General features: G+C 35.4%; 1 protein-coding gene across 6 annotated transcripts in view; it reads right to left on the reverse strand.

Moving 5' to 3' along the window:
* STRN3 (striatin 3) overlaps nt 1-24,912 on the reverse strand; it is a 60,195-nt gene that overhangs the window by 27,249 nt on the left and 8,034 nt on the right. For 4 of the 6 annotated variants that reach the window (XM_040558252.1, XM_040558257.1, XM_040558254.1 and 1 more), the window contains exons 2-7: nt 13,091-13,194; nt 8,000-8,073; nt 6,469-6,550; nt 5,990-6,169; nt 5,423-5,555; nt 4,275-4,416 (exon numbers count right to left, since the gene is read on the reverse strand). In XM_040558252.1, coding sequence (XP_040414186.1) covers nt 4,275-4,416; nt 5,423-5,555; nt 5,990-6,169; nt 6,469-6,550; nt 8,000-8,073; nt 13,091-13,194 — 715 coding nt within the window. The remainder of the gene's footprint in view (nt 1-4,274; nt 4,417-5,422; nt 5,556-5,989; nt 6,170-6,468; nt 6,551-7,999; nt 8,074-13,090; nt 13,195-24,912) is intronic. The other 2 variants (XM_040558258.1, XM_040558253.1) reach the window with 1 other exon arrangement.

Below are 24,912 nucleotides of genomic sequence, written 5' to 3' on the forward strand. Positions count from 1 at the left end.
AGAGGTAGAATACAGGACTGGCAAGAGTTGAGAAGGCAAGAAGCTGAATACAACGTGAAAGTCTCTAGAACCGTCCACAAAGAACTGTGGATAGGGAAATGGAATAATTACCTCTTATACCAAACCACAGCTACAACTACCAAACCTACAACTACCAAACTGCAAACAGAAAGGTCTCAACCTTTATGAGTACAGGGTCAAAATACTGACAGAAAAATACTGCTTATTCAGGAAATAGAAGAGGTACAGAAACATGTCAGAGGATATGTCCCTAAAAAAGAGGATGGAAATCACAAAAGCAAGCAAACAAAAATAAACAAAACCACAAGGGAAAAAAAAAAGGAAATTCAGTGGAAAAGGGAAAAAATCCAAAGCAACATTAATAGAAGGAAAACCATCAGGCAGGTTGTAGCCCTGCAGAGAAGGATTTGAGAATTAAACTGAACCAGAAGCAGAACATATATAACAACAATGTAATGCTGTCACAAAATGCCACAACATTCTAGTACATTTTAAAAAAGTATGATGTATTAAACCAGGAATACGCATAATTCTGTGATGGTGGTGACAAAATTGAAGCAATATGTCTATTCTGCACTACACTGAAAGTTTAGGAAATGTCTGAAGATCAAGAAAAAAAACAGTGAGTTATCAAAGAATTTAAAGGAACTGGGCTCATTCAGAGAGCAGGGAAAACATATGTCTGCAGGCATAAATACTCCAAAACAATGGCATTGGCTACTGAAATGTAGGTCAGAAATAGAAAACTAGTTAAAATACTACCTCAGATTAATCAGTAAAGCTCTGAAATTAATTTCACTTTAATATTTTCCTAAAAAATATTCTTTATTTCTCTCAGTTATGCCTACATATTTCAGAACAAAGTCACATAACTAGACCCTTCCATAAATCTCCTCTAGTACTGAACTTCCTCAAATTGCCTGTAGCGGTTCTAATTCATACTAAATTGTCACCAGGACTGTGCAGAGGATCCAGGATGACTACTAGTCAATACCATTTAGTGGAAAAAAAAATTGAAGAGGAAAAAGAAATCCTGTTTTAAAACATGACCCAGGAGACTGAATTCCAGTCACTCTGTCACCCAGAATTCTGGGCACAGGCAGTAATTCTCCAAGTCATGCTCCACCAGGAAACAAAATTCCTGCGTTGCATAGAGAAGAAAAATTCAGTGAACATGTTAGACAAAAATCACAAGTAGGATAAAAAGACTACATAATATGTAACGTTTGTAATAGGTGACATACTATGCAACAACATGTAACATTTCTTTTATTCCCGTTTGCTCAAGGAAACGGAACTTATATGTGCAGCTTTTTCTTGATACTGTTTCACCACAAAGCATTTCTAAATTTTTAATCTGAAAACATACATTCGTTTTGAACGTGCTGTATACATTAATACTTTATTTAACATCACTTGAATTTGCTCATCTTTCAGTATTTTGAAGATGAACTGCTCCTAATAGGACGTCACATTTCATAAGATTTTATATCACGATACCCGAAAATAACTTAAGACTCCAAGTATATTAAATGAGGTACTCATAAAAGAGAATGTGCTCATAAGAAGCTGTATTATAGCAAGAAAAAAAAAAACTTCCACACTTGGTGTCTGGTTGCTTTTCAGAAGTCTCTAATAGCACAAAAGTAATTATTTTTGATGAAAAGTTTTAGCATATCTGGAGTTACTTGCAAGTAGTACTTGGATAATTAAGCTTTGAAAGTAACAAAGCAAGACTGGGCAATAGGTTTAGAGTCTAAACATCAGAAGTTTGATTTGCATATATCAAATGAAAGCATTATAAAGAAATATACACTTAAACATTGGTTCTTTACATTTTTATCAGAGAGCCCAAATCCTCACAAGAGTAAGAAATGATAGGATGATGCCACTGACAGGGAAGACTGAAACAGGAAGAAAAAAAGCTGAGAATAGAAGTGAGCAACTATTCACATTCCGAAAGAGAAGAATGAATTATAACTGAAATACTAAAATTGGTGGTTGGTACAATTGTTTATAAAGGAATGACAAGTATTTATTTCAATGAAGTTCTAATAAATGAATAAATAAATCTATGGATGGGCCTCGAGATTTCAAATAATAGCAGTTTCATGGAGTTAAAAATCATGGGACAGGCTGTAATAGGGACAGGTTCAGGCAACCTATCATTTTTAGAAGGCATTTAAGTGGGACAACACTTGAAATGTTATTTTTGATAGGTAATAAAAAAAACAATCTTTAAGCATTTCAAATTTACACAATGATCATCAAAGAATAGACACAATCCCAAGACCTGATAGACTGTATCCTTAAGCATCTGTTTAAGGAAATAACAGCTGTATTCACTGACATGCAGTTACAAGCAAGTCTTCTGATTCACTTAAATAGTGAGTTAGTACAAACTATAAAACTTACGGATTTTTTTTTAATGGGGCAAAATGTAGAATATGTACTTTTTAAGATGGAAGCAGATTTATGTGCATTTCCTGCTTCCTTGCCTCAGACATGAGGGGTTTGATAGCAAGAGAATTATTGTGGTTAAACTAGTCAGAAAAAAGCTGTCACAAGTGCCCACGAACTCCTAAAATGCTGTGCCTCGCTTCCTGTGGGTTCACTTACACTATAATAACAGACACTTCAATACTGCTCTCTGAAAAGCACTGTGGGTCAATTTGATTTTTAAATAAATAAAAGAAATCTATTTAAAGTTTGGGACAGCAACTCAACTCCTTGAAAACAAGTTTGAAAATTTTTGTCTCGCAACATCAGTGTTTCAACTAAATTAGAACCTCAGCATTCTGGGTAGCTGACTAAAAATGACAGAGATATAATAGGCTTGGAAAGCAGATACTTGGAATTGAAATGGGCAAACTAGTATACTAAATTTCAGCAGTATGCTGTGACAAAAATCAATAAATCTTTTCATGAATTAGGGCATCAGGTCATCTTTCCTTCTATATACAACAGTGGTGAGACTAATTCTAGAACCAGAACTTCCTGCAACATTCAATTTATGAAGGGAAGTTGCAAATTCAATCAGAACCTTTGCTTCACAGCCTACTCAGGGATCTGCCCTCTTGGCTAAATAAAAAGATGACTAAAAAACTAATCAAAAAAACATAGCCTTCAAAGGGGAACAACACCAGCCAACTACAGCACTTCTAAATCTAGGTAGTTATTACTGAAACGAAAGGTTACAGTTTGCCTGGCTTCATCTTCTAACTAGAAATAAGAGCTTTAAAAAAAAAATTAAAGGTGACTAACACTGATACTAATTTCCAAGACAGAACACTTACTAATCCTTGGTATCTGCAAAATCCAGATTAGATGATGTGCCAGTATTTTGATTTCTGTAGGTATTTATATTACATAAGTATAACAAATTCACTGTCTCAATAGCATAAAATGGTCAAACAGGATGATCTAGTGGCACTTCTTGGCTCTACAGTTAAAGATTTACAGCATGAAAGCACAAAATTTTTTATGACAGACCAGAAACTGTCAATTCCCCATTGCAGGACAAATGTGAATGACACTGTTCTTCATTAATTCTTTTTCATACTCAAGTTCTCTCCCTCTTTCAGTTTCTTCTTTTGAAACATGTAGGCTCTAAGAGCTTCTGAAAGTTACTTAACTCATTTCGCTTTGTTTCACATTGAATTAGTAATCTGCTTGATTTTATTATGCACTCTAAATTAAAGTAAATAAAAAGTTGGGCCAGTATAAAAGGTTGTGGTTGGTTTTTGTTTTTTTTTTTTTGTTTTTGATTCTACTAATGGAAGTTACATTAGCAGTAACATCTAAAAAAAATCTCAGTCAAAAAATCTAAATACACCCATCTCCATTTTTGCAAGCACACCGAAGAAATTCATTTAACTTGAGAACAAAAACTTTAAAGCTCCTTATCAGAAACAAACAAAAACAATCCAGATTTGAAAGCCAACTTAATTCAGGTATTAAAAAAATATTCAGTACCCTAGTCCTCTCTATTCAAACAAGAAAATATCTATTTCGGGGGAAATTTTCTGAAAATAAAACCAAAACATTAAACATAACTATAACTGAATTTCTGGCAACTGCACTAGTAAATAAATATGAAAATTTCAGCATCCAATATACTATTATCTAATCACCAGTATATGACCATCACAATCATCCACACATTCACACCACCTTAGCATAGACTGCAACACCAATATGATGTCATGAACAAGTACTCCTTTATTTTGTACATTCTTTTGTTGGCATCTTACCCCACTCTGTTCCATCTCCTGAACTTCGGGCTTCTCCAGCTCCCTCACCATCTTCAGCTGTTACTAAAAAATCAAATTCTTTCAACGCTTCTTCAGTATCAGGGTCATCTGTAAGGTCTGCAGCTAAACCTTCATTACCAATCTGAAAACAGATTAAAAAAACTTTCTGAATTTGAACTGTGAACCTTTCTCATACTCAAATATTTAACTTAGAAATTATATAGATTACTCTCATTGAAGACTTAGTTGCATAGGAAAACACTTTCCAAAATGAAATGCAGAAAAAGATACTTAAATCTAGTCAGAGCTGCTTACAATCAAAAAAACCAACACAGCCTAGTGATCATTAGAAGGGAAAAGAGCACTAACACAAGGTTTAGCAACAAACAAGTACATCCACGACTTTGTTTTTGATTTAAAAGGTGTCAGCCAAAAACTGTTGTTGATTTTCTTGCAATATTAACTTATTTCTAGAGAAGCTTTATAACTCCCTGCTAAGACATCACTGAAATGTTTTCTTTCATTCTGCAAGTGAAGAAATTTCCATGTGAGGCTGTGTTTCTGTAAGAATTTGGGCAATATTCTTATACTTTTGCATAAGGACACAATATTTACAAAGGTAAACAATCCTTCAGTTATTACTTTTTAATAAAAAACAAGCTTTGTCAAGAGTCAAAATATAACTGCACTGTCTTCATAGATGCTTTAGTGATTTACTTACTAGATTATATGTTTATCAGACTACCTACTGCCCTAGAAGAAAAAAAGATTCAACCAGTATTTTGATTCATCTATTTACCAGAAGTACAAATTAATACTAAAGGTGTAAAACCCTTCCTGACAAGTCAAGTTGGGAGATTCAGACTTGCATCAAGCTGAGCTAATGTTTCTAGCTATTTATGAAAATTCAACGCAGCCAGAGGCACCATAATACCGTGGAATTCTCTGCTGAGCAAAACATAATGAAACTGTCAATACAGTGGTCCTAAATCAACCTCTTTGCATAAAGAAACCTTGGTGACAGGGAGAATCTTCTAGCACAGGAATAAAAAACATACTTATAACTGTCTGGGGGAAAAAAGGAAAAAGATTTCCCTTTTAAAAAGACATTTATGTATACAAAGCGGTATTTTAAAGAAGTATTTTACTTTATGTTTCTTATTGATCCGGTGCTTTTCTTTTCCTTCTGCAATATCTTCTATCATGTCACTCTCCTCTTCTTCATCACTATCATCTGCATTTTCTAAGAAGTTAAATGTTTCAAGAACATCACCAGAATTCCTAGAAAAATAAAAACATGAACAGGGAGAGAGATTTACTTGCTCGAGAGATTTTAGAACATTAATCAGATTAAATTAAATTGCTACCTGACTTAATAGCTTAAGAATTTTAAAACAAGCACAACAACAAGGAATTGTTGCATGAAAAAGTTTCTACAACTGTCTAATTCTTCACTCTGCAACACTCATCAGTATCGTTCCTTAAAATAGTAATTCCAAAGTGGTATTGAAGATAAATTTATGTCATATAACCCTATATATTTTCTACACAAGACTTAGAATCAATTTTACTTAAGTTCATAATCATTTGTAGTCAGCTATGCTCACAGGGTTCAGAGCCTTCAGAGTCTTAAGTTCAACGTGAACTGACCACTACATTAAAATGACTATGCAGAATAAACTATAACTTCACACATTTCTCACCTCTTCACTTACCTTTTGATTTCCTGTCCCTTTTGTTTTGATGAAGGAGATTCACCCCCATTGAGAATCTGTTCTAAGTTCTTTGTCTCTACTGAACCATTTGGTTCTGAATTGGAGAGCCCAAGCAAAGACCTGACCCGCTGGGAGCGTACATCCAATATCGTATCTGTATAACCTACTTCCTGCAGATACCTATACACATTAAGAGGAAAAAGAGGAAAGCACATTTGAAGGAAAAGGAAATAAATCAGTATCAACTCTTTCTATAAAATGTATTATAGTGGCATTTATTTTAAAATAAACTTCATCTCCATCCATCTCACATGGAAAAGCTCCATCTATATTGCTTAAAGGTCAAGCCTATAAACCCTGTATGACAAACCACCATCTGCCCACCTCAATTACCCAGTACCAAAAAGTAAGCATATACACAGCTCATAAGACTTCAGAAAACAGTTTGAATACACCAATATTCCAACAACACTACTTACTGTCTTAGTAATTGTCTGCCTTGCTTCCAGGTCAGTTGGCTATTTTGAGGTACTGCAGGAACCTCCGTATCTTTGGTTTCTTCTGAAAGATAGCATCATATTTAGTGGTTGTTTTTTGTTATTTTTTTTTTAATTCAGCTTTTTACAAGACACCAATGAAACTAAAAGCAAATCTTAAACCTGCATAGGGTGGCATCTATTTTAAAGCTTTTTTTTTTTTAATTAAAATAGCTTTTTTCCCCCTTGATTCTTTGTTAAAGAATAAAACAAATAATTTAACAGAACGAAATGAGTTCAAAAATTCTAATCCTCTACTTGGAGAAAAGGAACTGAAGAAGTATTTAACTTGTACACAGAAGAAAGTCTGGCCCCAACTGGCTCAAGTGTTACTGCTAAGAAATGTTAATGCAAGAAGTATACCTCTTCTACAAAGCTGAGAGGATTAGAAAGTGACTTGGAAAACACTAAAGCAAAATACAGTCAAAAGAAGAGAAGAATAAAAGACAAAAATGAAGTTACACATTAGCATTTGGAGAAAACAGACACGTCAAGTTTAACACAACTTCCATGAGCCTACTATCAACAAATAAAATCTAGAACCCACTGCACCTACTGTGGCAGAGACTATAAAACATGTGACAAATTAAGAGCTTAAGAATTAAAACATCTACCTTCCTTTGCATTTAAGTATATATTAAAACTCCCATCAAGTAAAAAATATTCATCGTGATCTCTAGTTTCAACTGGGGGTATAAGTACCCAAAATGTGACACTTCTGAAGCAGAAGAAAACAGGAAGAAAACAACAAAAAGGATCTGCAGACCACAATTTTAAGGCACATTATTAAAATACAGGCCAACAATGCAACTTTCTAGAAGACCTACATTTCAATAGAAGCCACATTCAATTCTGCTTATTAGTGCAATTATGAAAAATTCTTTTCTCTATAAGCAATATTGTGAAGAGCAAAACTCTTATGATCAACTTCTTATCAGTGTTGTAAAATCACAAGCACGCCAGGGTGCAAAAAGTCAGGCTAATTTTTCCTCTTATAACATTCTCCCTTCATTAAAGATAAAACCAAACTCAACTTTTTCCAGGACAATACAGTATTTTTTTTCCTCATTCTTTAAAAACTATCATCCTATAACAGCATCAAAACCAGAAGTATCTCTGATATTTATTCTGCACTTATGCTTTCCCTCTAAATGGATGTCACACTGGTGTAAAACATTAAATCCTTCAACAAGAGATATCTAAGAAGTAAGAGAAGCACAGCTAAATAAGGAATTGTGTAACTATTTAAAACTTTCTTTGATGTTCAGAGCTGTTTCAGAAAAGAAAAGAAAAAAATATGAAAAAATTCATTTTGATTTAGAGATAAAAAAATATTGACCCAACATAAAACTTTTCCTAGATATTTTCTCTATAATGTACTTGAAAGGGGAAAAAAAGACTGAAAATTGCAATAAACAAAGAAAATTTACGTAGAACAAATTATGCTAAAGCAGGCTGCTGTCAGAAAAGTTACCTGATTCAAAAGTTGGCATTTTCAAGTCACCTTGGTTCAATTCTGTGCCATATTTTAATTTATGATATTTTGCCCTGGAAAAGTATGGAAATTATTAACAAATTGGCATACAATGCTTTTATCAACTCAAAATATTCTACTATTCCCTTTTAAAACAACCATATTAACACACCACCACTAATCAAAACAAAGCTGTTGCGATCATTATAGTAACATACAATTAATTCTAGTCTTTCAAGAATGTAATTTTGAGACAACCTTTTTACAGTTATTCACGATTACCAGACAATATATAGGTATTTAGTATGTTCTCCAAAATACATGCTTTTTAATTTTTAGTAACAATAAACAAACAAGCAAAAAACCAACAAACACCGCACATCATCTACCACAAGAACCTTTCGAAAACCAGTAGCTTCAATTATTTATCAGGGATAATTTCATCACTTGTCACAGTTAACCAATCATCCTATGATGAATGAACGTCACATTTGGGATCCCTGCCTATTTGCCACACCTTCAATTTCCTTTTCAATTCTTCCCCTGCTCTGCCTTTGCACAACAGATATTTTTCCCCTGTGCTAACTTCCCTTATCACAGATTCTCTTACTGATTTTCTCTTCCTCACTGACTTAAGGCTTCGCTTCCAATTCCTGCTCGATCCACCTATGTAAGCGTGCCTCACTGCTTCCTATCTCCTGAACTCTCAGTCCCCGATCTCTGCTTTTACATCAACTTTTAAAAATCAGTTTTGGTGACACTTCCACACACGTATGCATGAGACATCCAAATCACCTTCTCTGCACAGGGTGCCTACCAAGAGTCTTCAAGTCCCTTCATCTCCAGGAATATTACATTCACCACCTACAGTAATACCTCTGAATTCTCTGACTTTATTCCTAGACCTTTCACGACTTAAATTTTGCTTCATAAATCCCCTGAAAAAAAAAAATCTTAAAATTTCAGGGAAAAAAAGATCTAGATGTTCTATAGCAGAACTGAGGTGAAAGAACTCTGGCAGAAATTTATCAGCCACATTTAGAAAAAAAAAGGTCTCTATGAAATAAAGCTATCTTTATACTTCTAAATTTAACATTTGACTAAAGTTTTCAAAGTAACTGAACCACATCCAGTTCCCACCAATTTTAAAGCCTACTCCCAAACATGCAGACATTAGAGCTTCCTGAGAAAGGATACATACTGAAATGTGCTAGACAAAACCAAGGATTCCCAACAAATTTTCTTTTCGAATGACTGAGCCACTGCTGGATTTTTTTTTCCAAATTCAAGTTCTTCTCAAATGCTGCCTGACATAATGGATAGTATAGAAGACTTCCTTCTAAATTACAGAAGTTTCTGACAGAAGTGCAGGCAATTAGGAACAGTCTCATTAACAAACTATCAGTAGATGGCACTATTGACCCTTGGTAGCAAGAAAATCCTGCATTTCCTAGCAATTACATTGTAACTGAAAAACAGTAGGGTTCCTGAAGAGGTGGTACATGAGTGACCTGAATTTGACTGACTGCCAATTAAATACACACCCAAATCTGAAGTTACTTGAATTTGAACACATTTCATCCATGCAGTAGTAAGACTGTCAACACTAGGTGCTCTCTCCAAACTGAGACACAAAGCTTTGTTCCACATTGCAATAGGGTAGTGTACCACCAGGCTTTTCAGATAAAGCGTACAGACTATGATTTATGTGTCTTAGGAAGTACTGTACACTTGATGTAAAATAATTACAAAATGAAAATAAGAAATTTTGAAGATCAATGAAACAGAACAAATGTCTACTCTCAACTCATAACTGAAGTCAATGAAGCACTGTAATTAAAAATCTAACCTCAATTTGTTCAATTCAGAGCCATTGTCAATACTATTTATGAGAAGTTGGTCCATTTTGGAGCTTCAATTTCAAAGCACAACTAAAATTCTGCTCTGACTGTTCATTACAAAAGATAATGAAGTGTTTGATCTACAAATATACCAATGACTAGCCACTATAAATAAGCCAAAATATTGCTGCATGTAATGAGATCAATTAAGTCTTTCACAACACATTTGATACTCAACTTCAGTTCTATAGTAAGAAATTCCCCTCCATATTTTCCATACAAACAAGGCTAAATCATTACGTATCTTGAAAATCACTAAAAAGCTGCATTGTTGTTCATGAGTCAGTGACATTAATCCCCAACCCCACACCACACAATAATTGAATTCTCCAAGAGGCATCTTTCGAATATTGACTTGTTATTCTTCTAAAGCTAGGTTTCCATGATTGAAGAAATTAAGAGGAGAAGAAAGAATGCCTGTAAAGTGGATTTAACTGCTTGCTGCTATTTAGCTGTTGAATTCTACCACTCAATTGCAAGGAAACAAGACAGCTCCTATCCAAACACCACAAAGTCAAAATATAGCCAGTTTTATCATCTCAGAAAGTCTTTTTAATTTAAGCACTATGTTACTGAAGTTTGGAGCACAGCGGCTCAAAATATGAGCCAGAGAAAGTCTGGCTATGTTTGTAGAACACTGTAAAGACATATAGACTAGCTAGAAACAAACACAGAAAACACGTACACAATCATTTAGGGCATGATTTTTTTTTTCCCCAAAAAAATAAAAATCACGAAGAACTGACCCTAAGCACTCAAGGAAGTTGAAATAACAAGCATCATCTTACTTCTCTAAAACATTACCACACCTGTTACATACTAAGAGATAAAAAATAGAAATATCAAACTATTTTGTGACTATTACTGTGTTTTATTGAATCTTACACACTGATGTCCTGTTTCATTCCCTTTGTCTGAAAAATCATGATATTCATCATGGTCTGAGTTTTTTTTTCCAGACTCCCTATAATCTGACATTTCACTTCCTCAAACTTTCTGACAGCATTAGGGAGTTATTAGAAGAGGAGGAAAAAGGGTTGGAGGGAAAATCAGGTGCAATACCAGAAACTGCTGTCAACGTTCTCCAGATCTCCAGTGATCTCCAGATCAGACATTCTCAGAATGTTTTATCTTTGGGCTTGTCATTAGTTGGGGTCAGCCATGCAGAACACCAATGGCAAGAAAATACAATAACCCCTATCATCTTGAACTCCTCATTCAACGCAACAACAAAAACAGCGTATCATTCAAGAATGACAGTATAACAAGTTAGTACCTGCTTGCTTTCCTTAGTCAATCCATCATACCTCGGCAATTAGATCTCCTCAAACTACTGAGCATGAGTAGCAAAAAGTTACAGAAAGCTTCCTCATTGCCTCCCACACACTCACCAATCAACCCTCAAGTTGCGGTTCCTGTTTTTAGCCAATCTTCATGACATTTCTGGCTGGGACTTAAGCAAGGATTTTCCTCTTGAAAGGTATGCAGCATTGGCTCGTACCCAGCAGCCACAAGAGCTAAAGTGAACTGTACATTTCTGTTCTGCTTCTGTTGTACACATGATTATAAATTTCTCATTCATCAGATGAATTTTGGAATGTCATGGGAAGTCAAACTATAAAGGTAGTTGCATTTCAAGGGAAAGCATCAATGGGGTTCCACCAATACCATTTATTTTCATATTCTGCGTTCTGTTGTATGATACTTTCGTACACTGGCTGTAATTAACTGCCTTTGATTTATCTTATTAAGCAGGTAATCCCCACAGCCTGACAATGTGCATTTGCATAAAGTCTCCCTGTGCATCATACAAAGAGATTATCGCTGCCCAAACAACCAAACTGTTCTCCTTTATCTGCCCCGAATCCAGTCACTTGCACATTACCCGTATGACTTAACAATATAGCTTTTAGTCTTAATACTGGTTGGAAAGCTGGAGTTACATTCTACCCTGAGAACAGGGCCATATAAAGTAGCTCCTTGGCACCTTATTACCTCACCTATTAACTAAAACACACAATGTGGTGGTATGACTTGCCATATAAACCTACACCATTTTCTGAAGTACACCTCTATATTGCATGTTTCATTAAAAGGCATGTAGCCATCCTTGTCAAAATACTGATTTTTAAAAAAGAACCGGACTAATCAGTTATTTCTATACTAGTTAGTTATTTATAGTACTAATTCATAATGTAGAATATATTAAGACATACCCTCAGACAACTGACTTAAAATTTTATAGTAAATATAGCTAGGCCTCATCTGGACATTCTTAAGTTTATACTGCAAGAATATTCTCCACAAACCAAATAAACAAAAGCTGACAATTTTGTTGCCTGACCCTTAAGAAGTTAACAGTGTTGGATTCTGCTTCTTTTTAAGAACAAGATAAAATGAAATTTAAGAATCAAGTCCACTACTGAAAGTATAGGAACATGACAAGATTGTTTGCTTAGTGCTACTGCAAAATAAAGAACTAATTTTGTCCAACTAAGCAGTCAGCCAACAGGAGAATTTGTAGTTCTGAAGGACATTACCCTGGATGGACTGAATGGAGTATTTCATTACACTAATGCTACAGAAAACCTACTGAGACTAGAAATTCTAGCATTTACCACATGAAATATCAGTACTTTGAAATGTAGTATTAAATTCCAAAGGATTCGTTTCTGCCACAAAATATAGCTTTCATCATGCAACGCATACAAAACAGTTGTAAAGAATGGAGAGATCAATATTTTTAATCTTTTAAAGTTCAATACCGCTGGAGAATAGGTAAAGGCGTAGTAATAAGGTGTAAGCATTTTAGGAACAACTATTCTTGCTTGGTTTAGTCTTACTTAGCATGCAATTGTTCTTTAACTCAGAAAAAGAGAATCTGTTCAATTTGAACTTGCTGTGGTTAAGACATAAGAACAAACAGTTTTGAAATGCGTGGAACTTCTTATAGCAGCCACTAAATTTCATCAGAAAAAAAAAGACAGGAACAGTACTAGGCAATTCAGTTTAAAGAATATTTTTCAGTAATTATCAAAAACCCATAATGTAAAGACAACCAACCATAAAGACGGTGTACATTAAGTAACTATCTTTATTAGATGATTCTACAGTTTACATGAAGTGAAGGAACCCCTCCTAGTCTGCAAAGTTTTCCAGGTCAGATAAAAACTTAGATGCGTATACCTACCTTTCTTGTTTTAATGCATATTCTAACATTTTTATTCTTCTCACTAAATCTTTCTTCAGATTTTCTTGACCCTTTCTTTCCCCTTGTAAAAATGCTATCCGAGCCTGAAAATACAAAAAGAAAAAAGATAACTGATTTTATTTCATCTTGTTACCAAAACAAAACAAAGCAATCAAGTCTGGCTTGGAAGAAAAGTCAAAAACATTTTTATTTCACTTTCAATGAGTCACTTTAGTTAGTCATTAGTATTTCTTCCCAAGAGATTCAATGTTGATTTTAATTCACAAGTTTTGCTTTTTTTTTTTCATTGAAATACAGGTGTAGTATAGTAACTGCAAAAGAAGGTACAAAAGAACCATTTGAAAACATTTTAATACATGCACGCATTTTTGTCCTTACTGCATTGTTAGCATCTTTTCTTTTATACATTTTCTTCTGAATGCAAAGCCCTATTAAAATAGATATATAACGTACTTTTAAGCCATTTATTTTTTAACGCTAATATATTAAACACATTAAGAAATACAACAACTAGATATAAGAATTCAAATACAGAATTTGCAAATCAGTTCTACAGGAAGCAACTCTTCTACAAATTCACAGTCTACTGGCTACTGAAGACAGCTGAAAGTTAGAATATCATGACAGATTTGTTTTTACTATGCCATTCTATATGGAGCAGAATATTTTTGAATATTTCAATTTTTTTTTTTTAAGCAGTCAAATTCACTTCCTAAACTACAAAGAAACAATGAAGCTTCAACTCGCCTGCTAACCTAGCAGACAAGATTATACCCAGTAAAACAAACTAGCTATCTCTACTAGTGCAAAAGGTCTAGTGGAAAGCTTTTAAACTAGCTGAAAAAAATAAAAGGTGGTTTGCTGAGAGAAAAAATAATCTCACTACAAAGTAAAAGAGCTTGTTTTGCCTTTTTATAAGTCAAAATTCAAAGGAAGACCAGAGAATTTGCAATTTGAATACAAAACCAAAGAGTGAATGATATCACTGGACTGGCTATCCTTATTGGAAACCACAAACTCATTTGTCCTTGTCATGACTTCAAACTGACTAAAATGGTTGGGTAGCTACCTTGAAACAAGATTCGATACAGTATTTGCGTGGAAGAAAAGAGACAAAAAAATTGAATTAAGAAGAGTAAAGAAGCAACAACATTGTGCTACAGAGGTTAAGATCAATGACACAATTTCATTATTATTTAAGACCTTTAATATTTTTTAAAGGGAGTGGCTGTACCTTTCACTGCTCTCAGTGGTTAGAGCCTGCGACAGTCTAACCTAACTGAGATTACAGCATTCCTGCATTGCTCCTGTGATATGACAGTAGAAAATTTCACACATCAGTGCGGTCCTGATTTTAGCCCCTATTGCCTTTTACTTAATGGTAAACCCAATTAAAATGTGTTCTTTCACCTTGCAGTAGCTTATAAATTAACCAATTAAAATTTGAAAGCCTAGTGAGAACAATGCGGTTATGAGTAAGTTACAAGTTTTGTTGTGAGAACACCCTTGACTAACTACCGCCACTTTGTGAGAAAAGTAAAGCACCAGAAAACACTGCAAGGTAATAGAGAAGTAAAAATAAATGCAGGCTTTATAATGACTCCTGCACAGATATTTGAAGATAAAAGTTGGAGAAAGATCGAGAATCAGCTATTTTAAATAGCAGTCTCCCACTGGAAAGGCACAGAGGAGCTGAGCAAACCCAACAACTGTACGCAGTTATTTTATTTAGATTTTAAAAACAGTGTAAAAACTGAGTCTAATCCAATAGCAAGTTAATTGTACATAATTAGCATTTTCTTCAGAAGGCCATTTACATTTCCCTAGTACCTGAGGCAGCAAATGGCCAAACAATTCCACAAGCCCAACCTGTTATCCTAATTTCCATTAGTCAATGATAAGAAAACAAAAGCTTGTAAGCAAACAATGCCCTTATATATATAACTACAGAAGTACACAAAGTAGTTATAAAAGCAATTTTTATAAAACTATTATGTTACTTGCGTATATGCTCACCACCATACTTCAAACATTAGGAAATTACTGCATCCACACAGACTCGTGATGAAAAAAACGGAAATAAATATTTCAATTATCATCTAAGTACAGTTACGAATGCTCTTATGCTCCTTAACTCAAATGTAGTACTCAACTCTCTACAAAATTCAGCTCTTCTGTAAGTGATGGTCTTCAACCCTTCCATCAGTCATTTGTCTTTGACTAGCATCCTTTTGTAACTATTTGACAGATCTTAGCTGCCAGCTGCAAGTGTTGGACCTTACTTCATCCTCAGTTTGCAGATCACAGAGGTGAAAATAATATAACCACGATCACACACAGAGGGAGGCATAAGCCTCCAAATGGTCACAGCCAAACTACGTCCTTCTTCTGGAAACACTTTTGGATACTTGGCCACAAAGAATTGAGTCTTCATACTTATTAGATAAAACCAGCCTTACAAAAGCCTTTAAAAAATCCTTAATACACAATAACATTTGGAACAGTCTTCACAGGGTCCAAAAGGTTGAACAGAAAGGCTGCCACAGGAATGCACTCCATCATCTTTGTCGTTTTTGTCAGCATTAGCAGACGTCTTTTGGCACCACTTCCTATTGTTTATACACACACGTAGCTGGTCTAGGGACTCACCCCCCTTGTGACTGTCACATGGCTTAAACCTAATTGAAGCTATCTCTGCAGAAGTTAATAGATGTTTAGAAATAGAGGAAATGAATTTAGAATGTAGGAAGACTGTTAGACATCAAGACCTTCAATATGAAACCAAAGGTAGGATTTACTGCAGATTTGCTGTAGGAGTTGTAATAATTAACTTGTTTCCTCAGGTCTTCAACTGAGAAATGAGGGTTGTCAAAGCTATTACTACACATTTAGAATGACATTGAGCCCCAAGAACGAACATATGATTTCCCAACCCTGATTTCTTCAAGAAGCAGTAAATCTCAGGTTCAATAAGAAAAGATGAAGTAAACAGATCCATCTCCCTCAGTCGTTGTTCTACGTTTAAGTTCCATGCACAAACACTGAAGAAATGCACTCTTACATAATACAGCTTTTTCAATCTTTAGACATTCCTTTCTTTTGAAAGGAATTTGATACAATTTGTAGCTATTCTGGTGACTAAGGATTGACTGGCACTAACACTGGGAAGCAAAAACAGGACAGAACAATTTGATACTCGTCTTCCCTCCCTGCCTGCCAGTTACAAGGATTCTTTACGTTGTCTTTAACCAATTTGCAAGTCCTCAGGCCGATAATAAGAGGATCAATCCTCCTCCTGCTTGTATTTCTGTTCCCTCTACTGTGCTGACACTGCTGCTTTTGCTGCCATACATTAAGTCCAATGAGGAAATCATTCTATTTATTTTTTACTCAGTTCTGAATTACATCAGTTTCCTGATCCTACCCTGAACAGCCATGGGAGTACTTAGGCTGGCACAAGGGATGCAAACAGGATACCGAAGTATGGTCTCAGATCAGCCTAAACTGACCACAAAATCATAACTTGCATGTCCAGGTCACAAAAGCCTCAAAGAGGGGAGAGACTAGGCAACTGAGAAGACAAGTACTGTCTCTCCTGAATTACAAATTCAATCAAAATGGATTTTAAGAAGTGTATTAGCAAGATCATTTCTCAAGAGGGAGAAAACATTATTTTACATAACACGTATAAAACAATAGTTCCATATGCAAAAAATCACAGCTTTCACATGGCTTTACAAAAATCCAATTGCATTTAGTTAAGTATGATTGTTACGTATGTTAGACTCCACTCCCCCTGATAGGACTGTGCTTCAAATCCTTTCATTGTAAACAAGCTCAGAAGCCTCTTCTTTCAGGGCAAACTCTCCCTCTTCTACCAGACTGCTCATTTTCATATTTATGGTATTTTTCCGTCTCTCTGATATCCGCTATTTTTCTACAAAAATAAGGGACACTTGATAACTCTGCATTCCCTCTACACTTTGGCCCTCAGCTGTAAATAAGAGTACTACCACATGAATTTGCTGCGTTTTAATATGAAATTGGATTCAGAAAGCACTGAGAAACAGAGTGGCAGATATTTTGTATTTGTGCAAGGATGCATGAAATAAAGCCTAAAACTAGGCAAGGCAAAACACAAGGATAAAAAGAATTACTGAGCAACTACTTGAATAGTATGGATCCCATGGAAAAGCACTGGCTGAGGGTAAATAACTACAGGACCTAGATATGGAAGGAGTCAAGTTAAAATTCTAGCATCTAACATTAGAAACTTGGTAAACTTAGTTTTATTTTAACAGAACGCTGCATTTCAGACAAATCTGTACTAGATGTTACAGCTGGAAGGGTATTTATTTTTTCAAGCAATAATCAGACAACGGTCTTTCAACAAATAAACTCCAAGATCTCAAACAGGAATACCAAAATTTTCCTTAACTATGACTGAATGAATCACTCATTTCACTGACAATCCACGTCCCATGCTCCATATTCCTTACATTGTTTGATCCAAGTGTACCAGAACATTTAGTTTGCCAGAGAACCTCCACGTAACTTTAACTTTTTCAAAAATCAGTATTTCATGTAGAAGTTGATCAATGAAAAATTTGAAGAAAATTTTTCTGGGAGTAAAGTGAAGATTTGGTTTTGTTTCATTTTTAAAGAAACTTTAATGGTTTTAAAACTTAAGAATGACTGCTCTTCATTTCATACAGCATTACCCATAATAGCAGTGCTCATTAAAACTGCTTTTTGTTGCTCCAAACACACAGAAAAGCCTGACTTAAGGACAACTGTTTACCTTGATTAAATATATTTCTCATAGCCATTGAGAACAAGGGAGGGAAGTTATAATAGTGTTTTGGGCAGGTAAAATGTCATATGCAACCTAAGGGTTATTTAATAATACATACATAGGGTTTCACAGTTTTACTGTATTAATAAATCCTGATGTACAGCACTTGAAATATCCATCCAAGAACTCAAACCTATTAAGATCTATCATGGAGAAAAAGAGGCAAGTAATCTGAATTAATTGGTAAAGCATGTAAGATTAATAAAGAATTTATCCTGTTCTGTTGGAATAGTAACGCTTTCCTATATAATTCAGGCAACCAAACTCTAATGGATTTACCAATCCAGGAACACACTTGGTAAGTAGGCATGCTTACTTTCTGTATCAGTTATAAACAATGTTAACTCTCTAGAAGAGTATTTTGAAAAAAATCAACTGTGTGTAAAGCAATGCCAGCTGCAACGCAATGCTTGCATTTTTCTAAAGCCCATTCAGAGTTCCAGAAGGAAGGAAGGAAAGGCCTGCAATATTTTTGAAAGAAACATATACACTAAAGCAGCTTAAATATACATACCAGCGCACAAATAGATGCGTGCTTATCCTACTAGGGCATGTCACAAGACTAAGACCAATAGTAAGACTTTTTTTTAATATATTTTTTTTAATCATTCCACACACAAAAAAAACTTCATTCTTAGATGTTTATTACACTGAAGATAAAGCAGAATAGTTTTGGAAAGATAAAACATACTTGGGAAGTGGAAGGTTTGACTAATAGCAGCAATTTAAGAGCAGGCACACCTCTACTGTTGCTGTTCTAGTTCTCACTCACAAAAAGCAAACTGAACATGAGAGAACAGCCTCCACCCTCAATTTTCAACAACGAAAGTTTGAAACATCACTGCATTCAGAACATGTAAACCCTCATGCATGTAAAAGCATTAAGAAGAGCTTCTGTATACCTATACAGACCTGATGATATCTTTGTATTTTAATTAATCCTTAAACTGTCTTGAAAAAAAAAAAGGACTTGAAGAAAAAGACCTTCACTACTTTAAATAAAAATCAAATAAACTTCATTTGAAATCAGACTTGATTTTGCAAATTAAAGTCTCAAGTAAGATTCTTACTCTAGGGAACTGTGCAATAAGGCAGGTGTTGGTGTTTATAGCAGGATCGTACATGTTTCAAAGACAGAACTTTTGAAGATCCTATAGAATAAAAAAGTAATTGGAAAACAGTCTTCTGGGGAACCTTATCAATAGTGAGTTACATATGAGGTCAGTAACTACTGTACCTAGAGTAGTAATGATATGGAGATGTTTCCTCAAGGTTCCCTTTTTTATAGACCTTTTCCATTTGAGCTGATGTTCATTTCTTGCTCTTCAACTGATACTTTCTTCAAAGACTTGTCTGATCACTTTCTGATTGCTTCTCAAAAGCAATTACTAACCATCAGAAAAGTGACACCCATGAGCAACTTTCCCACAAGAGTGACAAATAAAAAAAAAAACACACATCTGACCCCAAAGAGGAATCTATTTGGTTAATAATAATTAACAGATACAAGGGAATTAAGTCCCCTTCAGCCCTGGAATGGGTATGGCCAAGACTAGGCTTGCAAAATTCCCTCCTTCCCTGAATCTGTCCTTCCTAGTTTTCACTACCTCTGATCATTCGAAGTCAAAAGCTTGCCTTTTTTTTTCCCCCCCATGGGACAAGTTACCATCAAGTTCCAACAGCTTCTTTGAACAACTTCCAGAAAAATCAAGCTTTCCATTCCTAACCCTATTAGTAAAACTTTCGCAGACCTTTGGTATTTTTCCCACCTACTACCACTGCTTCTTCACTAGTTTACCCAATTCATCTATCAGTCAATTGATCAAACTTAGGAGTGGTAAATTCTATTTTGTCCCATCATATGAATCACATCATTTGCCTCTTCAAGTTTCCTCAGTTTCCCCAGTCAAACTGCTAAGTGACAACTTAAAACACAGTTTAAGCGTACCTCCATTCCGTCACTATTCCTTACTAGAGATGATTCATCCAATCATTTTTTCTTGTGCAAGGATTCTTTTTATAGCCACTCTCCTAATCAATTTGATATTTAGGAACACTAGAATAACATAACTCTTGGATGTATTGTTAAAGGCTAACACCCTCTAAACATCAGGGTTTAGAAGCTGTACATAGTCCTCAATCCAGAAGCCGGCAGGAGGGGGAAAAAAAAAAGTTGACTAAGGCCAAAGAACAGTTAGAAGCCACTAAAATTGTAGATACAAACTGTTACACACAGCTTTCTCCTGAAAGACTAAAACGTAACACTGCTCCACTTGAAGGACAGGTGGCCCAGAGAAGGATGCAATGGAAAAGCAGGCAGCATGTGTATCTAGATGCATGGAAATGCTCGGAGATGAGGGTAAGAGAAGAGTACAGATAACTAAATAACACAGACACTATATAGCAGCTGCACCATACATGAAACTAACACAATGCACTAAGACTGAATGATCAAATCAATTTCACGAAAAATAAAGTTAACCTGGTTATCATCAACGTACTGTAACGTATTGGACTACTAAAATGCTCCATGCCAAGGCATCAGAACACACGTCCCTACATGCCAGCTCTCCTTCTCCCCACACACCTGATAACTTTGCAGGCATTTCACTTCAACATCTTAACTCCTGCGCTAGCAAGTTTGCACTTTCCTTTGTACTTGACATGCAAATCATCAAGAACATCAACAATCCAGGCAGAGCCAAGATCCAGTATTTTTTTTTTTTTTTAGCTGAAAGGTATTAACAGCCATAATTTATTATTTCTTTAATCAACTGACAGTCAACAGGAACGCCTGGAGGCACTAGATTGCCTAACCGGACAACACACTCTGAAGAGTCAAAAAACTCCCTCATTTTTACCTGCAAGTAATTCCATCTCCAACAGTATCAATAGTTTCACTGAGAAAACACCACCTTTCCATTCAAACATCAGATGTCACCAGTCAGACAACTAAATAACTAACTGAAACAAAAGTAGCGCTAGTATTTCTTACTACTCACACAGCTCCTGCTCCAAGAAGGGTCCAGATATCACCCTTGTGACTGCATTCTTTTAGCAAGTACAATGAGCTCCGAAACATGTTTGAACAGAAACCCCAAGACTCTGAGGCAGTCATGTTTCTAAAGAGAGTTTGAGAAAGCTCAAAAAACAAATACAAATCATATATAAAAACTACGCTCTTTTTGCGATTAGGTCTGTTGGAAAACATAAGCATCCTTCGTCTAGTATGTACCTCCTGAAGACCAAGTCATGTAAAATACAACCCTACATCTATTTTCATAACAGATGTGCTACTGGAATTTAATTCATTTCACATCAGCATTTCCAACAAATGAGAATATTAGTGCTCATATGACTTTCACAGACAGAAGTTAATAAAGAATATTAAATACTTTTACATATCAACATATGGTCACTTTCAATAGACTAAAGAGAAGTGCAAGAACCTCAGTTACACATTTTAATCCATCGATATCAAGTTTGTCAATGCCAAAATTTAAACACAAAATACTTCCTATATTAATCTCTAGTCAGTTTCTTTGCCAAGCCAACTAGTAGTTCTCTGCCACTGTATTCATAATAGCACAAAAATCAAAGTTAGCTTTTGTCAACATCCAAATTCTCTCTGCTATGATATCCCAGTACAGAAAGCATTTTGAAGACATTTAGCCTCACCAAAGATGTCAGTTTATTCACAAAATGTTCTATGCAAAGTAATGCTAAAATAATCCCTATTTTTTCACTCCAGTTTTTCAAGTATTTTTCTGCACAGACCTAAACGCTGATTCTTATAAATGTGTGTATATTAGGCGTGCATACACACATACATAAGTTTACAAGATTTAAAAGCAACTCCATACCATATACCCATATCATAATAATCAGAGTTTCAAAATAAACTATTGAACATGCCTGTATCTTCTCTATAAGGCACTGAGACACAGATCCAAGGATGCTAATGACAGGTCCACAACTTAACGCTCTTCGTTTTTTCCAGCTTACAGCACGAACTGGTAGAAAAACACATACCCAAGCGCAAAGCGACCAGAGCACCTGTAAGAACTTCATCCAAGGCCAGAATTGTTTTGCAAATGGGAGTCTTAGTATTTATACTGGAAGGGTTCTTGTAGATTTTCTTCTGTTTTTGACTTTTTTTTCCTCATTTTTAAATTTTCAGAACCAGCTTTTAGCTACCAAGAGGTAGGTTCAACCACCCTCCAACAACCCACCAAATTTCTAAGCTATTGTACTTTGTTACAGACTCAATACTTGGATTGTGTTTCTACTTTAGTTAATAAACAGAAAGGCTATGGCATTTCTTAGCAGAAACTAGCCATTAGAGTACATATAGCACTGGCTTCCTTTTCATTTAAGACACCCATTTAATACTGTACATATACAAGATTTTACAGAAAAGCTGTGCAGTCAACCAAAAATACATGTATAAATTCTCTCTCTTCCAGGAGGAAAACAGTCTTCGGGCTTCTCTGACCAGAAAATTGGAGTGGTGGCACCTAGAAAAGTGTGTTTTCAACCCAAAATTGATGCAAATAATATCAATTTAAAAAGATAAGAAGATCAATTAAAGCATTTTGACATTTAGATAGACCATACTTCAGTCAGTCACCTTTGCACCAAAGCAAACGTTTGTCTCAAGTTTTTGTTTTTAAACAGAAAGAAATGCCATAGCTCTCTTGGTAGCTTATTCCAAGGGTTCAGGTCTTCATTTAAGTACTATGACCCAAGTTTGTGTTCTTTCCATCAAAATTAACAGCACTAGATCAGATGACAGAGTAAAACGTACTTTATTTTATGAATTCATTTATACTTCTTCTGTGACTACATACAGAAAGTACTCCTAGATTTTCACTTCACAAAAATTTCAACTTGTTTCCTGATTATTCCAAAGGCTGTTCTACAAGAAAAAAGGACAGCTACCTTTACACATAAGCCTGTCACACAGTAGACGACCCTCAGTGAGATGACTGTCTTGTCCTTTTTTTTTTTTTTTTTTTAAGGTGGAGTGCCAGTCTATTGTGTCACACTTTTTAATCTAAACTGCTTTCTATTTCGAAATTAAAAAGTATCTGAAAAAGCATTCTAAAGCCCAGGGAGACACTTAACGAGGCTAGCTTTCAGATTTGTATTTGGTCAACCACCAAGACTGAACTCTAAATGGATCATTCCGAGACGTTACTTCTAGCCCTCAATTTTTTTTTGGCCAAATTTTTAACATTCCTTTCAAAATTACTACTGAAGAATGGGCCATTATATTGCAATGTTGACCTTGCCAGTTCTGCACAGATCACAAGACACAAATCACTTCCCAATTTCTATATTTACATCTCCCGTTTTTAAACGCACAAATTATTCAGGGGTTTACTGACTTTCTTTTAAAACTAGAAAAACTCACAGAGGTCCTGGAGGAGAGCAGCTCTGTAATTATTTTAGCAAAACTTCATCCTGTCACTATCACTAGCATTTTTCGCATTTTCTACATCTCTCCTAAACGCATGTGCCCTACAAGCATCATCTTAAGAACAAAAGTTATGCACCTCTGACCATTTATATCTAAAAAGATTCCCGTAAATTCATTTAAACTGCTGGACATTTTTTGGCATACATCTAAGCTAGTAATAAAGCCTTCTTTCCAGAAGAGTTACCACCACAACCAGTAAGACTAATTATACACTGATGGTAACATCGAAACACAATATTTGATAAGATTAAAAATATCTTTACTGTCAACATCATTATGCTGGTGCATTATTAAAATGAAGTTACATTATTTAATTACTCTGCTAGTAATTAAATGCCATATTTAGAGCCTCATTAGACACCTACTACTAAACAGACCTCGGAATATCAACCTATCATAACTTGTAGTTGTAGCACAAGAGCACAGAGATCAAAACAAAAGTTGTATGCTTTGTAGTGTGGCAGGTGCTTACAATCACTGGAGTGGAAAGGGAAGGAAAAATGCCAGCATGGCAAATATCCTCAAGAATGTGCACTTCCTTTTCCAAAGCCAGAAAGATCTATTTTTTATTTAGGAATACATAAGGGGAAAGTATAACCTGCAGCAGATTGAACACAAACAAGCTAAACGGGCTTGTTTTAGGGATGAACACTCATGCCAGCGTTCATCAACTGCAGGTCAGTAACATACGTTCCCAAGGAACGGACAGAAAAAGAAAACAAAACGCTCAGCTGTCAGAACTAGAACACGAGAAGCCATCTCTATGCACACAAAAGAACACAATACCGCAGAGCTTGAAGAGCTCAGCATCATTAAGTCAGCAGCAAATTGATAATCAAGTTAATAGAAACAGAAGTTATGTAACAAAAGAGAGAAAGAGTTAAAATGCTTATATATAGTACATATAAAGTATAGTGTAAGGCATTTTAGGAGAGGCCTCACGAAGTTGAGGAGGAATGGGCATTTTGCACCTCATAAATGTTAATCTAGCCTCATGGCACAGAGCAGTGCCAATGGTCTCTAATTTACACCACTTATCAGAGCGGTAATGCAGCCAGCAGTCCTGCCTTCTGCCAATTCAACTGTGTAAAGCTCACTAAAGCCACGAGACAGAATGAGTCTTACAGAACTTGCAAACGCGTTTACGTGCTCTCTTTGAATACTTCCAGAAATTCTGTTCGTCTAAGCAGGATCTTTGCCTTTTCCTCTCCAGGGCACCCCACGTTTCTGCTCCGGCACCCTGGGGTTTGGTCACTACAACTTCATTCACCCGGAACCCCAACACAAACCAAAACACGTACCAACAAACACACACCCTTATCCTTGAAGCAAGCAAGCAATTTCAGTTTCACAGCTCCAAGTGCCAAGCGTTTGAATGAGTCAAATCCATCTCTCGTTACTACTTACTCTCTACTTTTTCATAGTGTGTTATCTGAAATGTAAGCGAACATACTCAAGCTATCT

Source organism: Cygnus olor, chromosome 5 (assembly GCF_009769625.2).
Source record: "Cygnus olor isolate bCygOlo1 chromosome 5, bCygOlo1.pri.v2, whole genome shotgun sequence".
Lineage (NCBI taxonomy): Eukaryota > Metazoa > Chordata > Aves > Anseriformes > Anatidae > Cygnus > Cygnus olor.